Raw genomic sequence first — 20921 nt, 5'->3', positions numbered from 1 at the left:
TACTGTTGCAACAATATCCGGCCTTTCGCACCAAGCATGAAGTCGCAACATCTAAACATCACTGTATCAATTAATCACATTCTTCTTTAAATATTTCAGATTTATGTTTCAGATAACCGTATTCTGTAAAAAAAAAAATCACGGTTACTTGTTAACTTTAGGCGTAGAAAAAAGTTGTTTTTTTTTGTCAAATCTTTCGGTATTTTTCGGCTTTTTCCGTCAAAACTTGACATACCCTTCTGATTATACAGTCATGTATAATAAACGAAATGACAGCTCATATTTTGGATAAGTCTTACCATATCATTTGAGAATACCTGCCTTACTTGAGTGTTACGCTTGATCATTTTCATTCCTTCGAATATTTTTTTGACTTTATAACAGTTCGTCATACAAGATTTTCAGTATGTATACAAACCTTTTCTTAATTTTTCCAAATCAATTTCTTTTTCTTTAATTGATATTTTGCACTACTCAATATTTACTAAATGAAATATTATTAGTACCTAGTTTGTCATATTTAAGACTGTAATATCTAACGATGTATTAACATTTTATTTCCAGTACCTACAAATTTTTAAGTCTACAGTATACACATTTTAGGAATTAAATATTAATAGTAGTTAATAGTAGTTTTCTTCCATTTTGTACAACTCAAATATTCTTATTACACTTTCGATATTGGTGTAATAAAACGGACATACAAAAATTATTAAAATGAAAATATTGATCTTTTATTTTGATAGTTGAAAATGATCTCTGGAAAAACCGTGTTTGTTGTTCTAGTACTGCTCTTGGAAGGAATGGTGTATGCACAAAATCGTAAGTAAAAAAATACGCTTTTCTTACGAATACATGTAAAACAGATTTAAGAAAAGGACTATGAGATTTATTTCAAGATAAATTGGGGAATTTTTTTTTTTCTTTTGATTTTGTTTGTTTTTTTTTTTTTTTTTTTTTTTTTTTTTTTTTGTTTTTTTTTTTTTTTTTTTTTTTTTTTTTTTTTTTTTTTGGAATATGAAGCAAGAAAAAGAGCGATAGTTCATTTATTTCATTGGCTTACATTAGTTAACTTTTTTCGAAACCACTTGACCATTTGGTACTACAAAGTATCAGTGCAACTTATAAATTATTTGTTCCGGTAATTTTTGCGCTGAAAATCAGTAAAAAAAATCATTGTAACAGAGAACACATTTATAAGAAATCAAAGCTACTTATGGATTATGTCTACTACGTAATGTCTAATCTTCCCTCCTACTTTCGTTTAACATTTTCACTGCTACATTTTGGGGGTTTTTTTCTCTGAATTGCAAAAACGGATAAAAGAATTAGTTGGGAAATACGTTAAATTCCCTCCTTTTTTGGTTAGGATATCGTCTAACAAGAGATATCTTCTTTCTCAAAAATATTCTATACTTTACCAAGATCATTACGCTGTCACACTCATCGGTTATGCATCTTTACTTTAGTGTTCTTTTTAAAAAGAATTAAGGTCTCAACTCTTTCATTTGGCATATTTCTGTCCCCTGCGTACTGCATTTTACTGCAAAACTCCAATATATGAAATATCTGTGTACAATACACACATACTTTACACCATACATTGTAGCTACTACATTCTATAATAAGACTATAATATACTCGTATACTATTACATGGATGTAGCATAATACTCATACTTGAAATGATAGCAATACAAACATTTCTCAATCTTGTAGTTTACAACAAAGCTAAGAACTAAGGTCCTTGGCCATTTCAGGAAACTGTATAAGATAAAATTTTTAAATTGATAAAACAAACTTACCTCAGAAGAGATGTAAAGTCTGGTCAAATATACTTTGTGAATATTACTACTGAAATAATCGAGCAAGTGAAGTACGTCTACTCAATTGCTACACCCAAAGTGACCAAATAACAGCACGGGATTTAAACCCGTCCAGTAAATTCTACTGAAAAGATAAAATATTATGGAACACAGTTATGGCATTTAAATAAGTTATTAACATAGCAAAAAGGCGTATGTTGAAATATATATGGAACAATGTTTGGACGTTCATTGTGACACACAATGAACATAATAAATGTTAAGATACTGGGAATCAAAATTAATTTACCCACATTAAAATAAAATTCTCTAATTAGTTTGGTAACTTGCTTGTGCACATAATTCGCTTACATGTAGACAGAATTATCGTGCACGTTGACTCCGTTCATCTTGCAAGTAGGGGACAGGAAAAAAGGCCGTAAAAATTGGGGGAAAACTTTAATACCAATTTGAAATATATAGAAAATTCTTTAATTTACTTTGTTTAAACTTTGATTTTATGTAATGAAAACGCTGATACTGTAGTTACCTTGAAAAAAAATGCAATTTACTTTTATAGTGTTAGCGAGGAGCGAATAATTGCAAAATCTCCTTACCTTCAATTTTCATTGAAAAATAATGTAGAGGAAAATAGAATCATTCATATAGAAAGTCCTTAAATGTAAGGTGTATAAAAGAAAATAATTGTGAAAGTTCAAACATACTAGTGTATTAGAAAATACGTGTATTAATCAAACATTTGCTTAATAAGCTTTATAGAAGTAATATACACTGTACTATCTTATCCAGACATGAGGGGAAACAGAATTAAAAAGAAAGACAAAGATGCATGAAAAAAAATTTCGATTGCATATCTGCTTATTCGTTTTTTTGTTTGTGTATGTTTCATTTCTTTCTTATTTAATTCATTTTCCAGCAACTAATTTGCAGTGCAGTTCATCAACTACCATACAATTAGATAAGCTTTTGGAATCTTTCAAGTATCCTGCGTCGGGTTTATATCCAGCGTAAGTTTACTTATTACGTTACATCTTCAATAGTTGAACTTATTACCTTACAATATACATGTAAACCTCATTTGTTAGTAAATTAGTTATATATATGTAGTATTGAACATAACAACTTAAGTTACCTTATAAGTTAGTTAAATTAATAAAATCAGTTTTAAGTATATTTAACATCAATATACTTTACTAGTAAGTAAAACATCTAATTAGTAGTCAATAATTAGATAGGTTAGTAAACAAATTATAATTACCTCCGTCAATAGCAAGTACATTAATTATTCTTTGTAGTTTGTAGTCTGATTATTTGTAATTACGGCCACCATTGAAAAATTGGTTAGCTGTCTTCTTCCAACCGACTGGCTAAGATGGTCCGACTCAAAAATGTTTTGAATCTCCAGGAAAAAATTATTTCTTATGCATTTTGGAATCCAATTCTGGATTAATTTTGAAATATTCTATGAAAGAAAATTTCCACCTACTGTAAAATCACATACTTTTGTGAGGTCAAATTTTCGACAAAATTTGCAGTACTCCAATTAATAGTTATACATATAAGAGAAAAATCCTCGAGTGGGACGTTCAACAACATACAATCAATCTCTTGTACATTCTTACTGTTTCCTTTATTTTTTTATCTATTCGTATTGACTTTTTTTTGTACAGTAGGGATGGACCAAAATATATGATTGATTGATTGTATATTGTTTAACTCCCTCTCAAGAATTTTTCACTCATATGGAGACGCCACCATATGCCGATGGAGAGCTGCAAATTTTGTCCTATACTCGGCACGCAGGGCCATTAAGCAGGGAGGGATATTTTTCGTGCCAGCACCTACTGCGACACGGGACCTTGGTTTATACGATCTTATCCGAAGGTCCGGTCTCCACGTCCCACAGTGGGATTCGAACCCGCGACGTTGTAATCAACTCCTTACTTCGCGGCTCTAGAGCCAAAATAGAATGAGCCTGCTGCACAATCCTATTTTCTTCTACATCTATTAATAAAATATTGTTTAAAAATGTTTTCAGGAATACTAACTGCAATTGGCTTTTTCAAGCGGCTGACCCAGATAACAGAATAACATTTGAAGTCAGCGAAATTTTTGTTGATTGTGGCGACACCTTATTGTTCTATGATGGTGAGTGAAAACTTTGACACTTTGAAAACTTTGATTCACTACAACGATAACTTTGAAACTTTGATTTACGACATATATAGTGAAAACTGTTACACTTCGATTTAATATACATGTAGTTAATTACAGTTAACTTAAGTAAACTGTACATGTACTTAACTACTGTACAATACTTGTGTTAAGGCTAGTATTTGTAACTTGAAATTTTAACCCATTAACAGGATCCTCTACAACTGCTACACCACTGACACCTACAAGTGTCTGTTGCTCTAGTAGTAGTTCTTGTGGTTCAGCAAAACCCAAACAAACAAGCACCGGAAGTAATATCTTTGCGTTTTTTATGTCTGACGGAACACAAAAGTCTTATGAGAACGGATTTCTTGTATCCTTTTTAACGGGAAAAGACGAATGTAAGGATGACTTTTTAAAACAAGTACATATCTGTATACACGCAAGAATATTTGAAGTTTTAGCTAACCTTGACGAAAAGTAAGGACTTCAGGTTTTAAGGACGATCCATTTTCGAAGTAATGATAAACAAATATTCCAGGTCAACTGTTCCTAAGAGATAAGAACAAACAAGACTAGTCATGTAACAATGTGAAGTTTATTGTAGACCAGCAGGCATGCTTACGAAGCTATCTTAGGGAGATTGATTGTATATTATTTAACGTCCCTCTCGAGAATTTTTCACTCATATTGAGACGCCACCACGTACCGGTTGAGAGCTGCAAATTTTGTCTTATACTTCGCAATCAGGGCCATTGAGCAGGGAGTGATCTTTTTCGTGCCAGCACCTACTGCAACACGGGACCTCTCATCTGAAGGACCGGTCTCCACGTCCCACAGTGGGATTTGAACCCGCGACTCTAGAGCAGACGCTCTAACCACTGCGCTACGTAGGACGAAGAAACGTCTTAAGATATACTTAGAATATTTATGTAGACTAAGTGGGGTTTACGAAAGTATCTTAACTTGAGAAAGTTCTTAAGAAATATCTTAAATTTAGGACAGCTTTTGACCTATTTTAAGTAAAAATGACTGAGCCGAAATCATTGTTGGCTCGACTTAATCGCTGTACTGTTTAGTTGATGATGAAGCTATAATAATGATAGGCTTTCAAGAGCCTTTAACAATGATTTCTGTGAAGAATTTCAAAAAGACCTCCAACGTCCTACCATGAGATCTCATGCATTACTTATCTCTCTGCAGGTAATAATAATTATTGCATTATGATTTGATGCAATCGTTTTAAATAGTGGCCAGTGCTATTTGCCTCTCAAGCTATTTTTTTTTCCAATTACCGGTAGAAGAATTTGTATATACATGTGTACATAGAAAAATGTTTAAAAATAAGATGGATTTTTTTCTCCACCTATGTAGTATTTCGATTTTAATTTGCAAAAAATAGAACTCCTCTTTCGATTTATCCTGACATGGTGTTTTCTTGACAAACCAAAAATTATCAATGAATAAGCACTCCATTGGCACGCTTTTCATGATTCCAGAATTCGGAATGATCAAATGGATCTCTTTCATTTTATTTTTATTTTCACTCTTTGAAATATTTTCAATATGATAGTTTATATAACGTGAATTATTTCATGGCAAAAAAAGACTAGTATCTGTTTTCTGATAATGGTTTAAAACTTAACGTATTTGTATGTCATAGTGATTTAAACATCTTAGTATTAGATACCCTTAAGATAGCTTTGAAAAAACTTACGATAATCTTGGGATTTATTAATCTTATGAATGATCGTATAAAACTTTCGTAAACATGCCTGCAATTTTAGTTAATAGAGATATAAGTAAATAGCGTATTCTCGTTTATATAAATTGTTCCACAGAATATTCTCGGTTTCTTTTTCAGCCAATTGCCCATCATCCAAGACACACAACACAGTAACCATTTCTACGGAAACAACCCTGACATCTCCAAGCTTTCCTGCTAAGTATCCACTGTAATGACAAACTTAAGTTACCATTTGTGCTCAAAATTTAATAGCCTAAAACGCTTCAGTTTTAATTCCTATAACTCACTTCCAGTTTTGTTGAATACTGTATCAGAAAGGTATTTTCAATTTGCAAATCGTTTGCAACAGGCAAATTGGATTTATTGGACATTTCAAGACAAGAAAAATCAGTCAGTTTCGTATTGCGTATATTGCCTTATAGCACATAGGCAATGTATCGGTAATGAATAATTTTTAGGGTAGCGTTAATGTGTCCTTTTTCTCTAGCGGTAATGATTGGGCAGTGGTAATGAAAATTTGAAAATGTAACGGTCATGACACGCACAACATTGGGCCTGGATATCATCATCATATAATGTCAAAATACCATCATATAATGACAAAGTACCAGCATATAATGCAAGTTCTGCACATAAGGCAGTTACGGCATAGGAAATAGTGTGTTTAATTCCCTTTTTGATGACTTTTCGAAAATTGAACATCTACAGAACAATCCAATATTTGAACCGCACTTACCAAAGAGCATTTTCTTTTCGAACTTGTTCATAAAAAATATAATAATATTTCAGTCAGGAATAATATCACACAAGAATTTTGTGTGAAATCATTCAATTTTGTTGGAATTTAATAGTTTTTTTTATTTCAAGGAATAAAGAGATCCGATTATTGATGACCACCACATAAATGCTATTTTGAAAAATCTAACTACATATACTTTGAAATTCTTTAACGAAATTAAACCCAAAGGTAGCTGTTTTCCCTTAAACTACATGTCCAACAAAATATAGGAATTAGGTCAATTTCAAAATCGCCTCTATGACAAAGGTGAATCAACTTAATGTTTTATTTTCATTCAGGCACACTGAATATACATATTACTTGGCAAATTTCTTCTTAAATGTATGTAGAATACTAATAATTTTACTGCTATTTATATTGAATGTAAAGTTCCGTAATCAATTGCAATTACAAATATCTACATTCTGTACAATTTATGTATTTTAGAAATTTTAATTGCACAAATACATACACAAATCCAGGAGGAATGGTGTCTGTTCAGTTTAAGTACTTTGATGTTGAAGAAGACCCAAATAACCCCGGGAATTGTTTCGATTCTGTGGAGATTTTTGACGGTAAATGCATTGCTAAAGCAAGGGCACGACAAAGCGGAAATTCATATAGCGCAAAGAGCCTATCTTTAAATCAGCTGTGCGTTGTACAAAAGAACTTAGGACTTAAAACCAAAATTTAGATATTTATTGAACTTCTAATTAACATATACTGAAATCGATTTTAATCTTTTAAAATGGAATGTTGTAAGATATTTTTACACTAGCAGACAGAATGATTAATTTTGAAAAATGATACCATCAGCTGAGGTTTTAGTCGTACGTTCTTTTGTAAAACGGCAATCTCTCACCAGAGGGCGCGCTCCGCTTTGGAGTGGACGCGTAAAACGCCCTCTGGTGAGAGATTGGTAAAACGGGGCCCATGAAGCATTCGATATCGATCCCGAAGTAAATTATGTCATTAGTATTTCACCTCGAACAGGGGGACATAACTCCAAAACAAACACTATCAGGATTGCGTTATATATCCCCCCTAACTCTTGTGCAAGGGGAAATAAAAATCATTTTCAAGCTTGGCCATGGAAATTCAAAAATACTGTTGAAACCTACATACGTACATGTCATGTATATAAAAACTAATAAATACTGTAGTTTATGTTCTGAACTGATTGATAACACTCATCCTCGAAATCACCAGACAACTTTTCAATATTCCGTCTCATGATTCGACATCTAGAAGCATGAATACATTAATGTTGGAGTAAAATAATATTCGCCTTCTTTTTATTTTTAACTTGTATTTTCATATTTGAAATAGTCTTATGTAAATACAGGTGATTCGACAAGTTCTCCCTCATTGGCAACACTCTGTGGAACCACTGCACCCGATCAACCGTATACTTCTTCTGGAGAAAGTCTTACCATAAGGTTTAAGAGTGATAATGTGGATCCAAAACATGGATTTTATGCCAGTGTTTCTCCTGTCGGTATGTGTTTTTGTTTTAAGGAGGCTAGGGGGTCAACAAATTATTTTCTTATTAACTTCCAGGTGTAACTGAAATTTTGGGATATGATATCTCAAGCTGTCAACTATCATTTGGCAAAGAAATATTTCATAAATTTTAGTTTTAAATTTGATCATTTTATTATACTTTTATATGGAGCTCTTCCTTTAAAGGAGATCAATATAGTCTAAATATGGCCACAACCACCCGGCCTCCTTAAATTGATTTTACGTTGTATCAATTGCAATTACACAGTTAAACACGTTTATAACGAAGTGTCGGTTTTGTTTTACTTTAAGGACAGCTGATACAATATTTTGTCAAAAATTTTGAAAAAAGCAACTTTGGTTATGTTTTGGTGAATAAATTGAGTAAGTGTCACCACGTAGTTTTAAATTTTTTTATGCAAAGTCACACAAAATTTGAATTTGAAGAGATAAATATTTAAATAGAATAATAACTAAAGGATGGTTTCAGAAGTGTAGAATTTTGAACATCACAGAAGATTAAGACTTTCTTTATATTCTAGAAATTTATCATATGCATCATTTGCTATGAAATTAGGTTAAAAATATATAATTATACCAATACAGGCATTCATTTTTTGTTTGTTTCAACTGTCCTTAAGCGCAATTCGTTATATCTGTTAAGTTAACAATATATTTGTAAAAATAATGGGGAATGAAAATCCTTTCGCTGTAAGCGTCAATTTGTTATACGCATGTTAGCTTTAAACGTGTTTTACTGTGTTTTTTACTATTTAACTTTCAAATATCTAATTAATTTACCTGACTGAGATTTAAAAAAATCTTAATCGCTAAAACAGAAGTTCAATCTATATTTTAAGTAATTGATTGATTTTCCTTTGAAAAAAGAAGGAATTTAGCAAAGTAATTCAGTGTTAAAAAAGTTTTATTAGTTACTTCATAAATAGACAAGTGCTTCTTCATTTTCAACTTGAAAATGCATAATTGGTATCTATACTTGATGAATAAAAAATTCTCGGACATGTGAAAGTTTTTAAATAGTGAAGTATAAGTATTTCTATTTTATGATGATATTTCAATTACTTTTGGGCCTTTTTTTTAAAGAAGTATTCTATATACAATCAATTATATTAAATTTTGTTAACACAAAGAATTGTGTCATATTCGGATGCTTTGTATTTCGATATCTGTCTTGCCTGTAATTACGTTGAAAACTTTAAACCTGTCTCACTTTATTCTTTGTTTGCAATCAATTAATTTGTTTAAACTCTAAATATATTGATACAAAGAATCATCTCTTAATCGGATGCTGTTTATTCTGATATCTGTCTTGTCTATTGTGATTGACACTAACGATAGGCTTGAGAGTAATACAAGAGGCCCATGGGCCACATCGCTCACCTGAGCACTAAGGGTAGGAAAAAGTAGAAAATGGCTTTTTATTGTAAAGTTTAAATCCAAAAGTAGTCCAATGACCAATCATGGATTTGCTATTTTTTAGAAAATGATTTTTAAAGAATTTTGCTATATATATATTTTTTTTTCAAAAAAGATTTTTAAAGATTTTTCTATATATTTCTATGTAATAATTTGGATTCCATATTACGGCCCCGCCCTATCCCTGGGGGTCATGATTTATTCAAACTTGAATCTACACTACCTGAACATGCTTCCATATAAATATGATGAATTATGGCTTTGTCATTCTTGAGAAGAAGATTTTTTAAAAAATTTCCTATATATTTCTATGTAAAAGTTTGGTCGGCCATTTTGGCCCCGCCCTACTCCCAGGGGGTGATGATTTGAACAACCTTGAATCTACACTACCTGAACATGCTTCCATATAAATATGATGAATTATGGCTTTGTCATTCTTGAGAAGAAGATTTTTAAAGAATTTTCCTATATATTGCTATGTAAAAGTTTGGTAGGCCATTTTGGCCCCGCCCTACCCCCGGGGGTCATGATTTGAAGATTTTTAAAGAATTTTCCTAAAGAATTTTGCTATATATTTATTCTATGAGCATATATAAATATGATGAATTATGGCTTTTTCATTCTTGAGAAGAAGATTTTTAAAGAATTTTCCATATATTTCTATGTAAAAGTTTGGCCCCGCCCTACTCCCAGGGGGTGATGATTTGAACAAACTTGAATCTACACTACCTGAACATGCTTCCATATAAATATGATGAATTATGGCTTTGTCATTCTTGAGAAGAAGATTTTTATAGAATTTTCCTATGTATGTCTATGTAAAAGTTTGGCTTTTTCATTCTTGGCCATATATTGCTATGCCCATTTTGGCCCCGCCCTATCCCTGGGGGTCATGATTTATTCAAACTTGAATCTACACTACCTGAGCATGCTTCCATATAAATATGATGAATTATGGCTTTGTCATTCTTGAGAAGAAGATTTTTAAAGAATTTTCCTATATATTTCTATGTAAAAGTTTGGTAGGCCATTTTGGCCCCGCCCTACCCCCGGGGGTCATGATTTGAAGATTTTTAAAGAATTTTCCTATATTTTTCTATGTAAAAGATGATTTGAACAAACTTGAATCTACACTACCTGAACATGCTTCCATATAAATATGATGAATTATGGCTTTGTCATTCTTGAGAAGAAGATTTTTAAAGAATTATTCTATATATTTCTATGTAAAAGTTTGGTCGGCCATTTTGGCCCCGCCTACCCCGGGGGTCATGATTTGAACAAACTTGAATCTACACTACTTGAACATGCTTCCATATAAATATGATGAATTATGGCTTTGTCATTCTTGAGAAGAAGATTTTTAAAGAATTTTCCTATATATTTCTATGTAAAAGTTTGGTCGGCCATTTTGGCCCCACCTTACTACCTGAACATGCTTCCATATAAATATGATGAATTATGGCTTTTTCATTCTTGGAAGATTTTTATTTTCCTATATATTGCAAACTTGAATCAAACTTGAATCTACACTACCTGAACATGCTTCCATATAAATATGATGAATTATGGCTTTGTCATTCTTGAGAAGAAGATTTTTAAAGAATTTTCCTATATATTGCTATGTAAAAGTTTGGTCGGCCAATGCAAACTTGAATCTAATATAATATAAATATGATGAATAATGGCTTTGTCATTCTTGAGAAGAAGATTTTCAAAGAATTTTCCTATATATTTCTATGTAAAAGTTTGGTCCGCCATTTCGGCCCCGCCCTACCCCCAGGGGTCATGGTTTGAACAAACTTGAATCTACACTACTTGAGGATGTTTCCCCATAAGTTTCATCTTTCCTGGCACAGTGGTTCTTGAAAAGAAGATTTTTAAAATTTGCCACCAAATTTTCATTAATTCACAATTATCTCCCCTTGAATGAGGGCGTGGCCCTTCATTTGAACAAACTTGAATCCCATTTACCCAAGGATACTTTGCGGCACGTTTGGTTGAAATTGGTCCAGCGGTTCTTGAGAAGAAGTCGAAAATGTGAAAAGTTTACAGACAGACGGACAGACAGACAGACAGACAAACGGACGCCGGACAAAATGTGATCAGAAAAGCTCACTTGAGCTTTCAGCTCAGGTGAGCTAATAAAAAAGCTTGAAGAAGAAAACGGAACACTCAAAGCCAAAGTGAGGCGGCTTGAAGATCAAAGTAGAAGGAATAATCTGATCGTATGGGGGATAGATGAAGACCAGGAGGAATGGGAATCATGGTTTGATTGTGAAGAAAAAGTAAGACAAGTGTTTAAAGATACCCTTGGTATTCAGAGTGCAGATGATGAGGACAAAATGGTCATAGAGAGAGCTCATAGGCTTGGAAGAAAACAAAGAAATAGTACAAAAACAAGAGGTATCATCGTAAAATTTGGTAGATGGAAAAACAGACAACAAGTCCTGGAAGCGGCACGGGAAAACCTTAAGAGAAAGAAAGATGAACCAGCAAACCCAATTTCGATAAGTGTAAAATTATTTAACATTATATTAGAAACAGGTATTTTTCCAAGTGAATGGGGTAAAGCTATTATATGCCCTATGTACAAGAGTGGAGATAAGAATATAACAGAAAATTATAGAGGAATATCATTACTGAATGTCATCAGTAAAATTTTTACTAAAATTTTGAATAACAGATTAACTTGTTGGGCAGAATTTGAAGGAGTATTGTTTGAACAACGGTCTGGTTTTAGACAGACACGTTCTACTATTGATAATTGCTTTGTTCTTCAAGCAAGTGTATATAATTATATTAGTAAAAGCAAAGGTAGAATGTATTGCATGTTTATAGATTTTTCAAAAGCTTTTGATTGTGTTCAACATAATATTTTATTGTATACACTATTCAAGAAAGGAGTCAGTACAAATATTTTATGCTTTTAAAGTCAATGTATTCCCAATTAACTTCATGTATTAGAAATCAAAATCTTATTTCAGACTTTTTTCAATGTAATATAGGTACAAGACAGGGTTGCATGTTAAGTCCTTTATTATTTATCATGTTTATAAGGGAACTAACAGAATTATTAGAATCAATAGAATGTAAAGGCATATACATTGATGAGACATATCCTAATATTATGCAGTTACTTTTTGCTGATGATGTAGTTAACTTTGCGGATACTGTTATTAACTTACAAAATCAAATTAAAGCCTTTGAAAAATGTTGCTACAAATATGGCATGAAAATTAATTTACAAAAATCAAAGATCATGGTGTTTAGACGTAGGGGTATAACAAAACGTTCAGAGAAATGGTTTTTTGATGGAAGAGAAATTGAAATTGTATCATTTTACAAATATCTAGGGTTATATTTTACAAGTACAATGTCATGGGAACTGACGAAGAAGTCTCTGTGTGTGTCAGCAGAAAAAGCATTGTTTATTGTATATAAATTTATGAAGATGTACAGTGCATCATATAAACAAATCTTTTGCATTTTTGATAGAATGATTGTACCTATTTTGACTTATGGTGCTGAAATATGGGGGTATGAGTTATCGAAATGTATCAAATCTATACATACAAAGTTTTGTAGAAGAGTTTTAAGACTCAAGAACAATACACCTGAAATAGTTGTACTAGGAGAACTAGGGAGATATCCTCTAATGGTAAAGTACTTTAAGAAATTTATTACATATTGGTTAAAGATACTTTGTATGGAAGATGATAGATATCCAAAAAGATGTTACTTATTTTTACTTCAGTTAAATAATGTAGGTAGAATTAGAGGTAACTGGGCGTCAGAAGTGAAGTCAATGTTATGTAGATATGGATTCTACTATGTATGGCTTTATCAAGGTGTAGGGGATAATGTATTATTTTTAAAAGAGTTTGTACAAAGAGTTCAGGATAACTATATGCAAGAATGACACTCTTCATTGAGCTCTTATATATAGTAAACTGGATTTTTATTGTAAATTCAAAATTCTTTTTGAACCGGAAAGGTATCTAGATGTCATAAACAATGTATCTTTTAGAGAATCACTTTGTAAATTAAGAACCTCTAGTCATTGTTTGGAAATTGAACATGGTCGATTTAAAGGTATTCCTAGAGAAAATAGATTTTGTCTCTTCTGTCAAATAGCAAATAAAAATTGTATTGAAAATGAAAAGCACTTTGTAGAAAAAGTTATATATGGATATTAGAGTAAACTGTAATATTTTGAAACACTTAAGATTTTATAAAAACACTGTGAATATGCTAATATATGGAAATGATGCAGTGTTAAATTATGTCGCAAAATTTACCTTTTTAGCTTTTAAAGAGAGGGAAAAGTTCATTGAGAATTTAATATGTGATAATTTATAAGTATAGTCTATATGTTTCCATATTGTATACCTGGTAAGCCTGATCTAACATTGTAAATATAACATTGTAAAATATGAATATACTTTGGGCCGGTGGCCTACAATACTTAATTCAATAAATACCTATTTATTGTGATTAAAATTTTTAATCTCTCAGTTTTTTTCGGTTGTTAAAAACTTCGTGTTGTCCTGTTTATACAGTATCTCTTTGGTGTTCTCCATGTTTCAGACACGTAGCAACAGGGGGGCCAAAGGGGGCCTGCCCCCCCTCTCCACTTTTTTTCCAAACATTACTTTTACTATTGAAAATGTACATTGAAAGGCTGGTTGGCCCCCTCACTCTATAGTACAGGAAGTTGATATCAGGGAAATGTAGTACTGAATGCCAAAAACTTGGCACTGAAAGAAGTTGGCATTGAAAAAAGTTTTCCTTTTTTGCTTGTCAACTTTTTTCAGGTAAGTAAAAAAAAATTCTCTGGCTGCCCTACCCCCCCCCCCCCCCCCCCCCCCACACACACACACACACACTTTCAAAAACGATGCTACGTGGCTAGGTTTTACTTATATTATCATCCGTAATTTTTTTTCTTCTTTTTTTATTGTTTTCATTTACATGGAGTTATAATAATGTTAGGATATATTGTTTTAAACATTACCTTTATAATAATTTTCTTATCATTTATCTGACTTAAAAAGTTTAGAATTTGTAACATATTGCTGATAAATTGTGATTTGTTATTAAAGTAACATCTAATAAATACATGCAAGATCAATTGCTCATTTTTGTTCAATTGTAGGTGATGAACCAACAACGACAACAACGACGACAACAACGACGACAACGACGACAACGACAACAACAACGACAACACCACCCACAACAAAGAAGTGCTGTCGTAGACGAAGGCGTAGATGCTCCATCCGCAGAAGGAGACGCACCCCTTAATAAAATCAACAGTCAAAATGGACACTGGTCCTCATATCATTCACTATATTGCGGAATATATTACAATTTAAAGAAGATATAGGAATTTATATCTTATTACTTTTCCGTTAACCATGTTCGAAACGCAGTTGTATGCTTTTATGAATAAACATATTGCCGCAAGGGCATCTTTACTATAATATGTTCGTTGTCTTATGTGGGTTAATCTTGATTCTTTATAATAAAACATATACATGTACAAAAAGTATTTACCTGATAATAAATTTTCTTTAATAACACAATAATTAAGTGTAATTTATATATAGTAAATAATGGACGGAAACTAGGAAAAAACCCAAACTTTTAAATACATTAAATTACTTTTCCGATCCTCAGCCAGGAAGGATAACTATAACTCCAAAAATAAATATTAATTAATTTGAAATGCATCAAAATGAAACTTGAAATTGAAATATTTTTCATGCAACAATTTCCATATTATTTATCTTTACAAGATTCAAGGTTTTTGGAAGTCTTAAAAAAGGTCTTATAAAAGTTGAAACGTGTACCCTATAAAAGGAAAAAAAATTAATAGTTTTAGAGAGATAAGATTTTCTTTAATCCAGCCTTAGATACCAATGCTTATTAGCATGATATGAAATAAGAAGTGATCTATGGTGTTTTGCAATGATAGCAAAAGCATTCTTCACTATGTTTTATAGAATACATGACGGAAATAGAAGACAAAAAATACTAAATAAATATGAAAATCATGACAATTTCTCTGAATACCGATCGTTTTTTAAGCTATAAAATATTTGTTGATCAATTTGCAAATTAGAAAATACATTGCTGATATTCCAATTCGCTTTTTATTCAAAAATATTGAAGATCTGATAATTTTTCCTATATAACATGATTAACTTTAATCTTTAACTTTAAAGAAATACTGTGGATAAATTTACGTAATTTTGTGGATTCAGAGATACTTTTATGAGTAGTTTTGATTACTTAACTGCTAATTTTATAAACCTTAGGATCGGACTACCTTAACAACTAACGAAAAAGAATTTGTCATATACTACAAGCTTTGTAGTTACGTAAAGGGCAACGGCTGAATCTTTCCCCTTATTTGATGTAAAAATCAGAACACTGGTAAAATTGTGATAGTTTGTAATTAAGAATCTAAACTGATGCTTGCTTTAAAACCAGCACATGCACTTATTTGTATTCACAGCTTACATGAAGGTCACAAGAGGATGCAGAAATGGGATATTTTCCCAAATTTCCTCAATTCTGGTACATTTCATCATATTTGCGATACTTGCAATACTAGCACAAGCCACCTTACCTATAAGTGATTTTCACCCATAAACAGCATGTGATAGTAGTGTATGGCATATATGAATTTTGTAGATAAGCAAGCATGTGCTCTATGTTTTTTGAAACAAAATGTGCTGAAAAATCGATGGTAATTTGCAAAAAATTAAAAAAAAAAATGACCTACTTTCTGACCACTTTGTAACATCTGTGTATTTCAAAACTTAAAACCAATACTCATTTTGTGGTGGGGATGACAACTGGTTTTTATTGATAAACTGTTGCATCTTTCTAAAAGAAACCCAAAGACAAGGGCCCAAAAGGAATCTTAGCCTACCTTGTCTATTTTTAAAAATGGAGTGTCTTTCATCCATATAATGAAAGCATGTTTATTCGACATTCATTGCTTGTACAATATTATGATTTTAAGAAATGCCACTCAGTTAGAGAAAGCGACCAATAGTGATCATGTTAAGGAATTGCACAATCGCTCGCATGGCACTGTTGTTAGGGCGTTTGCAAAGCAGCCACGTAGCATCGTTTTTCAAAGCAGGGGTGGGGGGGGGGCAGCCAGAGAAATTTTTTTGACTTATCTGAAAAAGTTGACAAGCAAAAACAAAAAAGAAAATTGCCCAAACTCGAGAATCGTAATTCGGGGGAGGGGGTTGGGGGTGGGGGGTTAAGGGGCCAACTTTTTTCAATGCCAACTTCTTTCAGTACCAATGTTTTGGCATTCAATACTACATTCCCCTGATATCAACTTTCTGTACTAAAATATGAGGGGACCAGCCAGCCTATCAATGAACATTTTCAATAGTAAAAATGTTTGTTGGAAAAACAGTGTGGGCCAGTCCTCCTCCCCCTCCTGTTGCTAGTGCCTGTGAAGTGAAGTCAGTTAAATTTGGTATCAAGCTCATGCACTTTGAAAAAATGAATTTTTTTTTTAACAAAAATGTGTATAGCTTGATTAATATTCTTACAAATTTTCGGTATGATAAATGATTGATCCTGGTTGGATAAACATTTGGTGTCAAGGTCACTTCAGAACCTGAGACCTTCGCGTTTTGAATATTTTAAATTTTGAATGTTAATCAAGTGGAAATTGGTCTTTTAAAAAAAATGGAGAAATGATTGTTTAATGTCATACATTTATGTAATTTCGTGTCTTTTCAAAATTTCTAGTCTGTAATTAGTTCGGTACATGTTGGAGAGTGGGTTGGGGCTAAAAGTGAACGACTTAAAAATTTCTAGTTTGTTGAAAGTTTCAACGTCATACCAGTTATGGAAATACATTTACATGTTTTGGGTATAGCATAGGCATTGAAACCGGGAGAAGGGCAAGGAGAAGGGGGCTTAGTCCCTCATATATCATATAGACATTAAAAATGCGACTAACCGTTTGTGGGTTTATTACTTCCCTCACCCATTTGATTTGCCAACGACGCCTACATGTAAGTATCGGAAGGATAAAGAGTTTGGCTGAGAGATCTACCCATTTTCTCCTCTTTTGGACGGGGGTAAATCAACCCATAAAATTTTCGAAAGATAAATAACAAATCAATGCTTTCCATTACTAAAATCTCAGTCCAGAATTTTTGTTTTATACATATTTTTTTAAGTGCGTGAAGTGTCTCAATTGTATAATTGATACTTATTGATTATTATGAATATTAATTTGTTCTATCAAATTGTTAGATTACATCTAATATGCTTTGGTTTAGGTTTATCGCTGAAACTGCCCTGTTTATTAGAAAGTACTAGAGTTTCTCTACTGTCTTATCCATTTTTTATTCAAATTCATGAATTCAATTTTTTTTTTCAATGTTTTATCAACATTTATACACTTTTATAATGCTTTAAATATATGAATCAATTTGACGATTTATTTGTCGAAGCACTAGCGAGATCTAGGAGTTTGAATCTAACTTAAAGTGTGCTTTCTAAATAAGTTTACAAGTTGTTAAGAAGAAATTAACACAAAGTGACGCTCACCCGCATAAGAGCTTCAAAAAACCGAGTCAGTTGAGTTTTTTCAGACTAATGAGTTTAAATTTTTTCCTCCTTTTTTCCATGAGAATACACTCAAAATAAATCAAGGTAATCTGTGAGATGGCATACACTCAATGGAACAAAATATTTAATAAGCGTCAACGTCCTGAATCAAAATCTGTTGTAAACATATGCTTTTATGTAGAGAAAACGGTTGCGCAATTGATTGAGCAGGCATATAGGATATTGCCATGATTTAAGCGTCATGGAATTCGCAGCACAGTTAAGGTTACAAAAAGAAGGCGGAGCCTAATTTGTACGGGAAAACTTGACTATGACATCATACACAATGTACGTCATATAACATTCTTTAAAATACTACAAAATGAGTTTATCTGCTAATTTAACCAGTATGAAATCATCAAACTACATAAAAACTTACTACAGCGTGTTGTTTTGTCGTTAGTTAAATCCCACATAACAAGTTATAAACAAATCACTGATCGCAATACACTTGTCAATATGACGTCATTTCTTACAACGTGACGTAGTTTGTATGCAGTGAGAGACAGATCAAGTAATATTTTCTCAACAAAATATGTATTCTCTAATTAAATAAAATATTATTTACAGATATTCTATGGGCCAATAACTTGAATTTAATGTCTTCTTCACTATTTTATTAATATATTTTCTGTACATTACGTACTTAATTGACACTGCCGTATAATTGTATGCAAGTACATCGAAGGGTAATGAGGGGGGTCTTAATAAATCGATCTAGTGCAAGGGCATACACTCCATGGATCAAAGTAAGCTTTTACATTTCAACTATAGAACTATTAAGGTATCTGAAAAGTGCTGCAATCCTGATAAAATCTTAAAAACAATTTAATTATATCAATATTTCATGCCGCTGACCAGCAAAAAATATAGCATTCGGTCATACAAGTTTAATTTTAACAATGAAATTGCAGAATTTAGACAGGATCGCAGCATTTTCTAGAAACTACAATGCGTGTTGAAAATATTTATATGCTAAACTTGGTAATTTAACTTGGTTATGCCCTTGCACTAGTGATATTTTTATGTAACATCAATACTTCAAGTCAATGTGCTAAAATCGCGTGACTGCCGCATCACGTGACTAGTCTAAATATAAAATATAATCGTCCTCGATATGTAGTTATTAACCATAATCACAATTATCCGATATAAATAATGTACTAAAAATAATCGCCATCCCGATTACGAATACATTTTTAAATACAAAATTTAGACGATATTTCCATTGCGCACCTTAACTGTACTGCGTTTATTCAAAAAGGCATTTTAATAATTCTAATGGGTCCAAAATGTTAAATACGAAGTGGCTAAAAGTACAAAAATATAATATTATCCTATGTATTGATATATGAGGTATTTTAATTGGTCTTTAACGCATCTGTCCAAATTTGTATGGGCGTCTTAAGGAAACAAAATTTAAACTTTATAAAAACCATTTTGTTTAATTCCTGTTGATTACATGTATTGAAAATATAAAAGAAAAAAGGGAAAATATTCCATAGCTATTTATAGTGAATGATAAACTATCTTCCCATTAAACCAGAATAACAAGATATAAATTATTCAAGAAACATAAAAGCAATATACAGCTTACGTCATTTCAATTTGTTGCAGTTAATATGTTTGATGATATATGGGCATAAATAACGTACGATTCGACTAGGACGTCACAGAAAAACTTGGATTGAAGTTCAGGTGAAATTCAGTTCCATTTTCGATCCGCTTCAAACAGTCGTAAGCTGCATATTACCAATTTTGACATTTTGTGTTCCGCTCATTTTATATTTTTGAGATGAAAATGGCCATAAGGAACACCTTGTCTGTCCTTCTATTGTTGCTGCTTGAAGGAATAGTTAATTCACAACAAAGTGAGTGTAGATATTTTTTTTACATTCAAAAAAAAAATTTCGCTATCCATAATATACATGTGTCTATGGTATGTTCATTTAAGTATTATAAATGTTGAGCATGGAAACTATTTCGGAATTTTTACGTATTTTCACGACTGCCAAAGAGGGAAGTAAATAAATTTGAAAAAAAAATCTAAATTTTAAAGATTTTTTAAGTGATGTATTGAATAATATCCAAACAAATAAAAACACCCAGCCACTTCTTATCAAATGTAATAATTCTTTTCATAATGTTATAACAGATTTACTTAACTATTAATAATTATACTATATCGTCACAGACTGTTGTAATAAAACATAATTTTCTTGTCTTTCATCCATTCGCGACTTTAAAAAAAATAAAGAACATTCGGAAAGATATCAGTGTGCTAAATCATAAATTAAGACTCTGGTATGGACACTTGAATTTTCTAGAATTTTATTATTTCACTTCTGTATAATTTATTTTTATTTCTAATTTTTGTGCAAGTTCAATTTTCTTCTCTTTTCATTCAATTTCCAGCGACTCCATTGCAATGCGACTCAACCACTTTAATATTAGACAAGGTCTACGAAACTTATGCCTACCCTGGATTAGGTTTATATCCCAGGTTTGTAAAACAGTTCTAATTACTAAACATAACGTACATACAAAGTATATATCCAAAAATTAGTACTGAGACTTAATCTGCAATTTAATCCTTTAATACATCTTCTTTAAAGAATCCTTTTTTATCAAATGTTTTAGAGTAAAATTGTTCAACATGTATTCATATATATTTTTGACTTGATAGGTACCTCATGATATTCAGTAAACTTTTTTTTTCACTGCGTTCGTGCATTGTTTACTTGTTTGCTTTCAGAGATACAACATGCAACTGGATTTTTCAAGCAGCTGACTCAAACAGCAGAATAACATTTGAAGTC

At 31.8% G+C, this 20921-nt stretch overlaps 1 protein-coding gene across 1 annotated transcript; it reads left to right on the top strand.

The window, feature by feature from the left end:
- The first annotated feature begins 327 nt into the window (after window positions 1–327).
- LOC134236526 (neuropilin-2-like) lies at window positions 328–14930 on the top strand. Its single transcript, XM_062718705.1, has 9 exons — window positions 328–404; window positions 747–822; window positions 2742–2832; window positions 3864–3973; window positions 4192–4380; window positions 5844–5934; window positions 6952–7079; window positions 7850–8002; window positions 14603–14930. The coding sequence occupies exons 2-9, from the start codon at window positions 753–755 to the stop codon at window positions 14749–14751; spliced, it is 981 nt and encodes a 326-aa protein (XP_062574689.1). The 5' UTR covers window positions 328–404; window positions 747–752; the 3' UTR covers window positions 14752–14930.
- Window positions 14931–20921: the final 5991 nt, after the last annotated feature.

Source organism: Saccostrea cucullata, unplaced genomic scaffold (genome assembly GCF_032062105.1).
Source record: "Saccostrea cucullata isolate Sc308-1 unplaced genomic scaffold, CSIRO_AGI_Scuc_v1 ctg1880, whole genome shotgun sequence".
NCBI lineage: Eukaryota > Metazoa > Mollusca > Bivalvia > Ostreida > Ostreidae > Saccostrea > Saccostrea cuccullata.
Note: the sequence above shows the minus strand (reverse complement) of the source record. Positions and strands in the feature narration are given on the sequence as shown.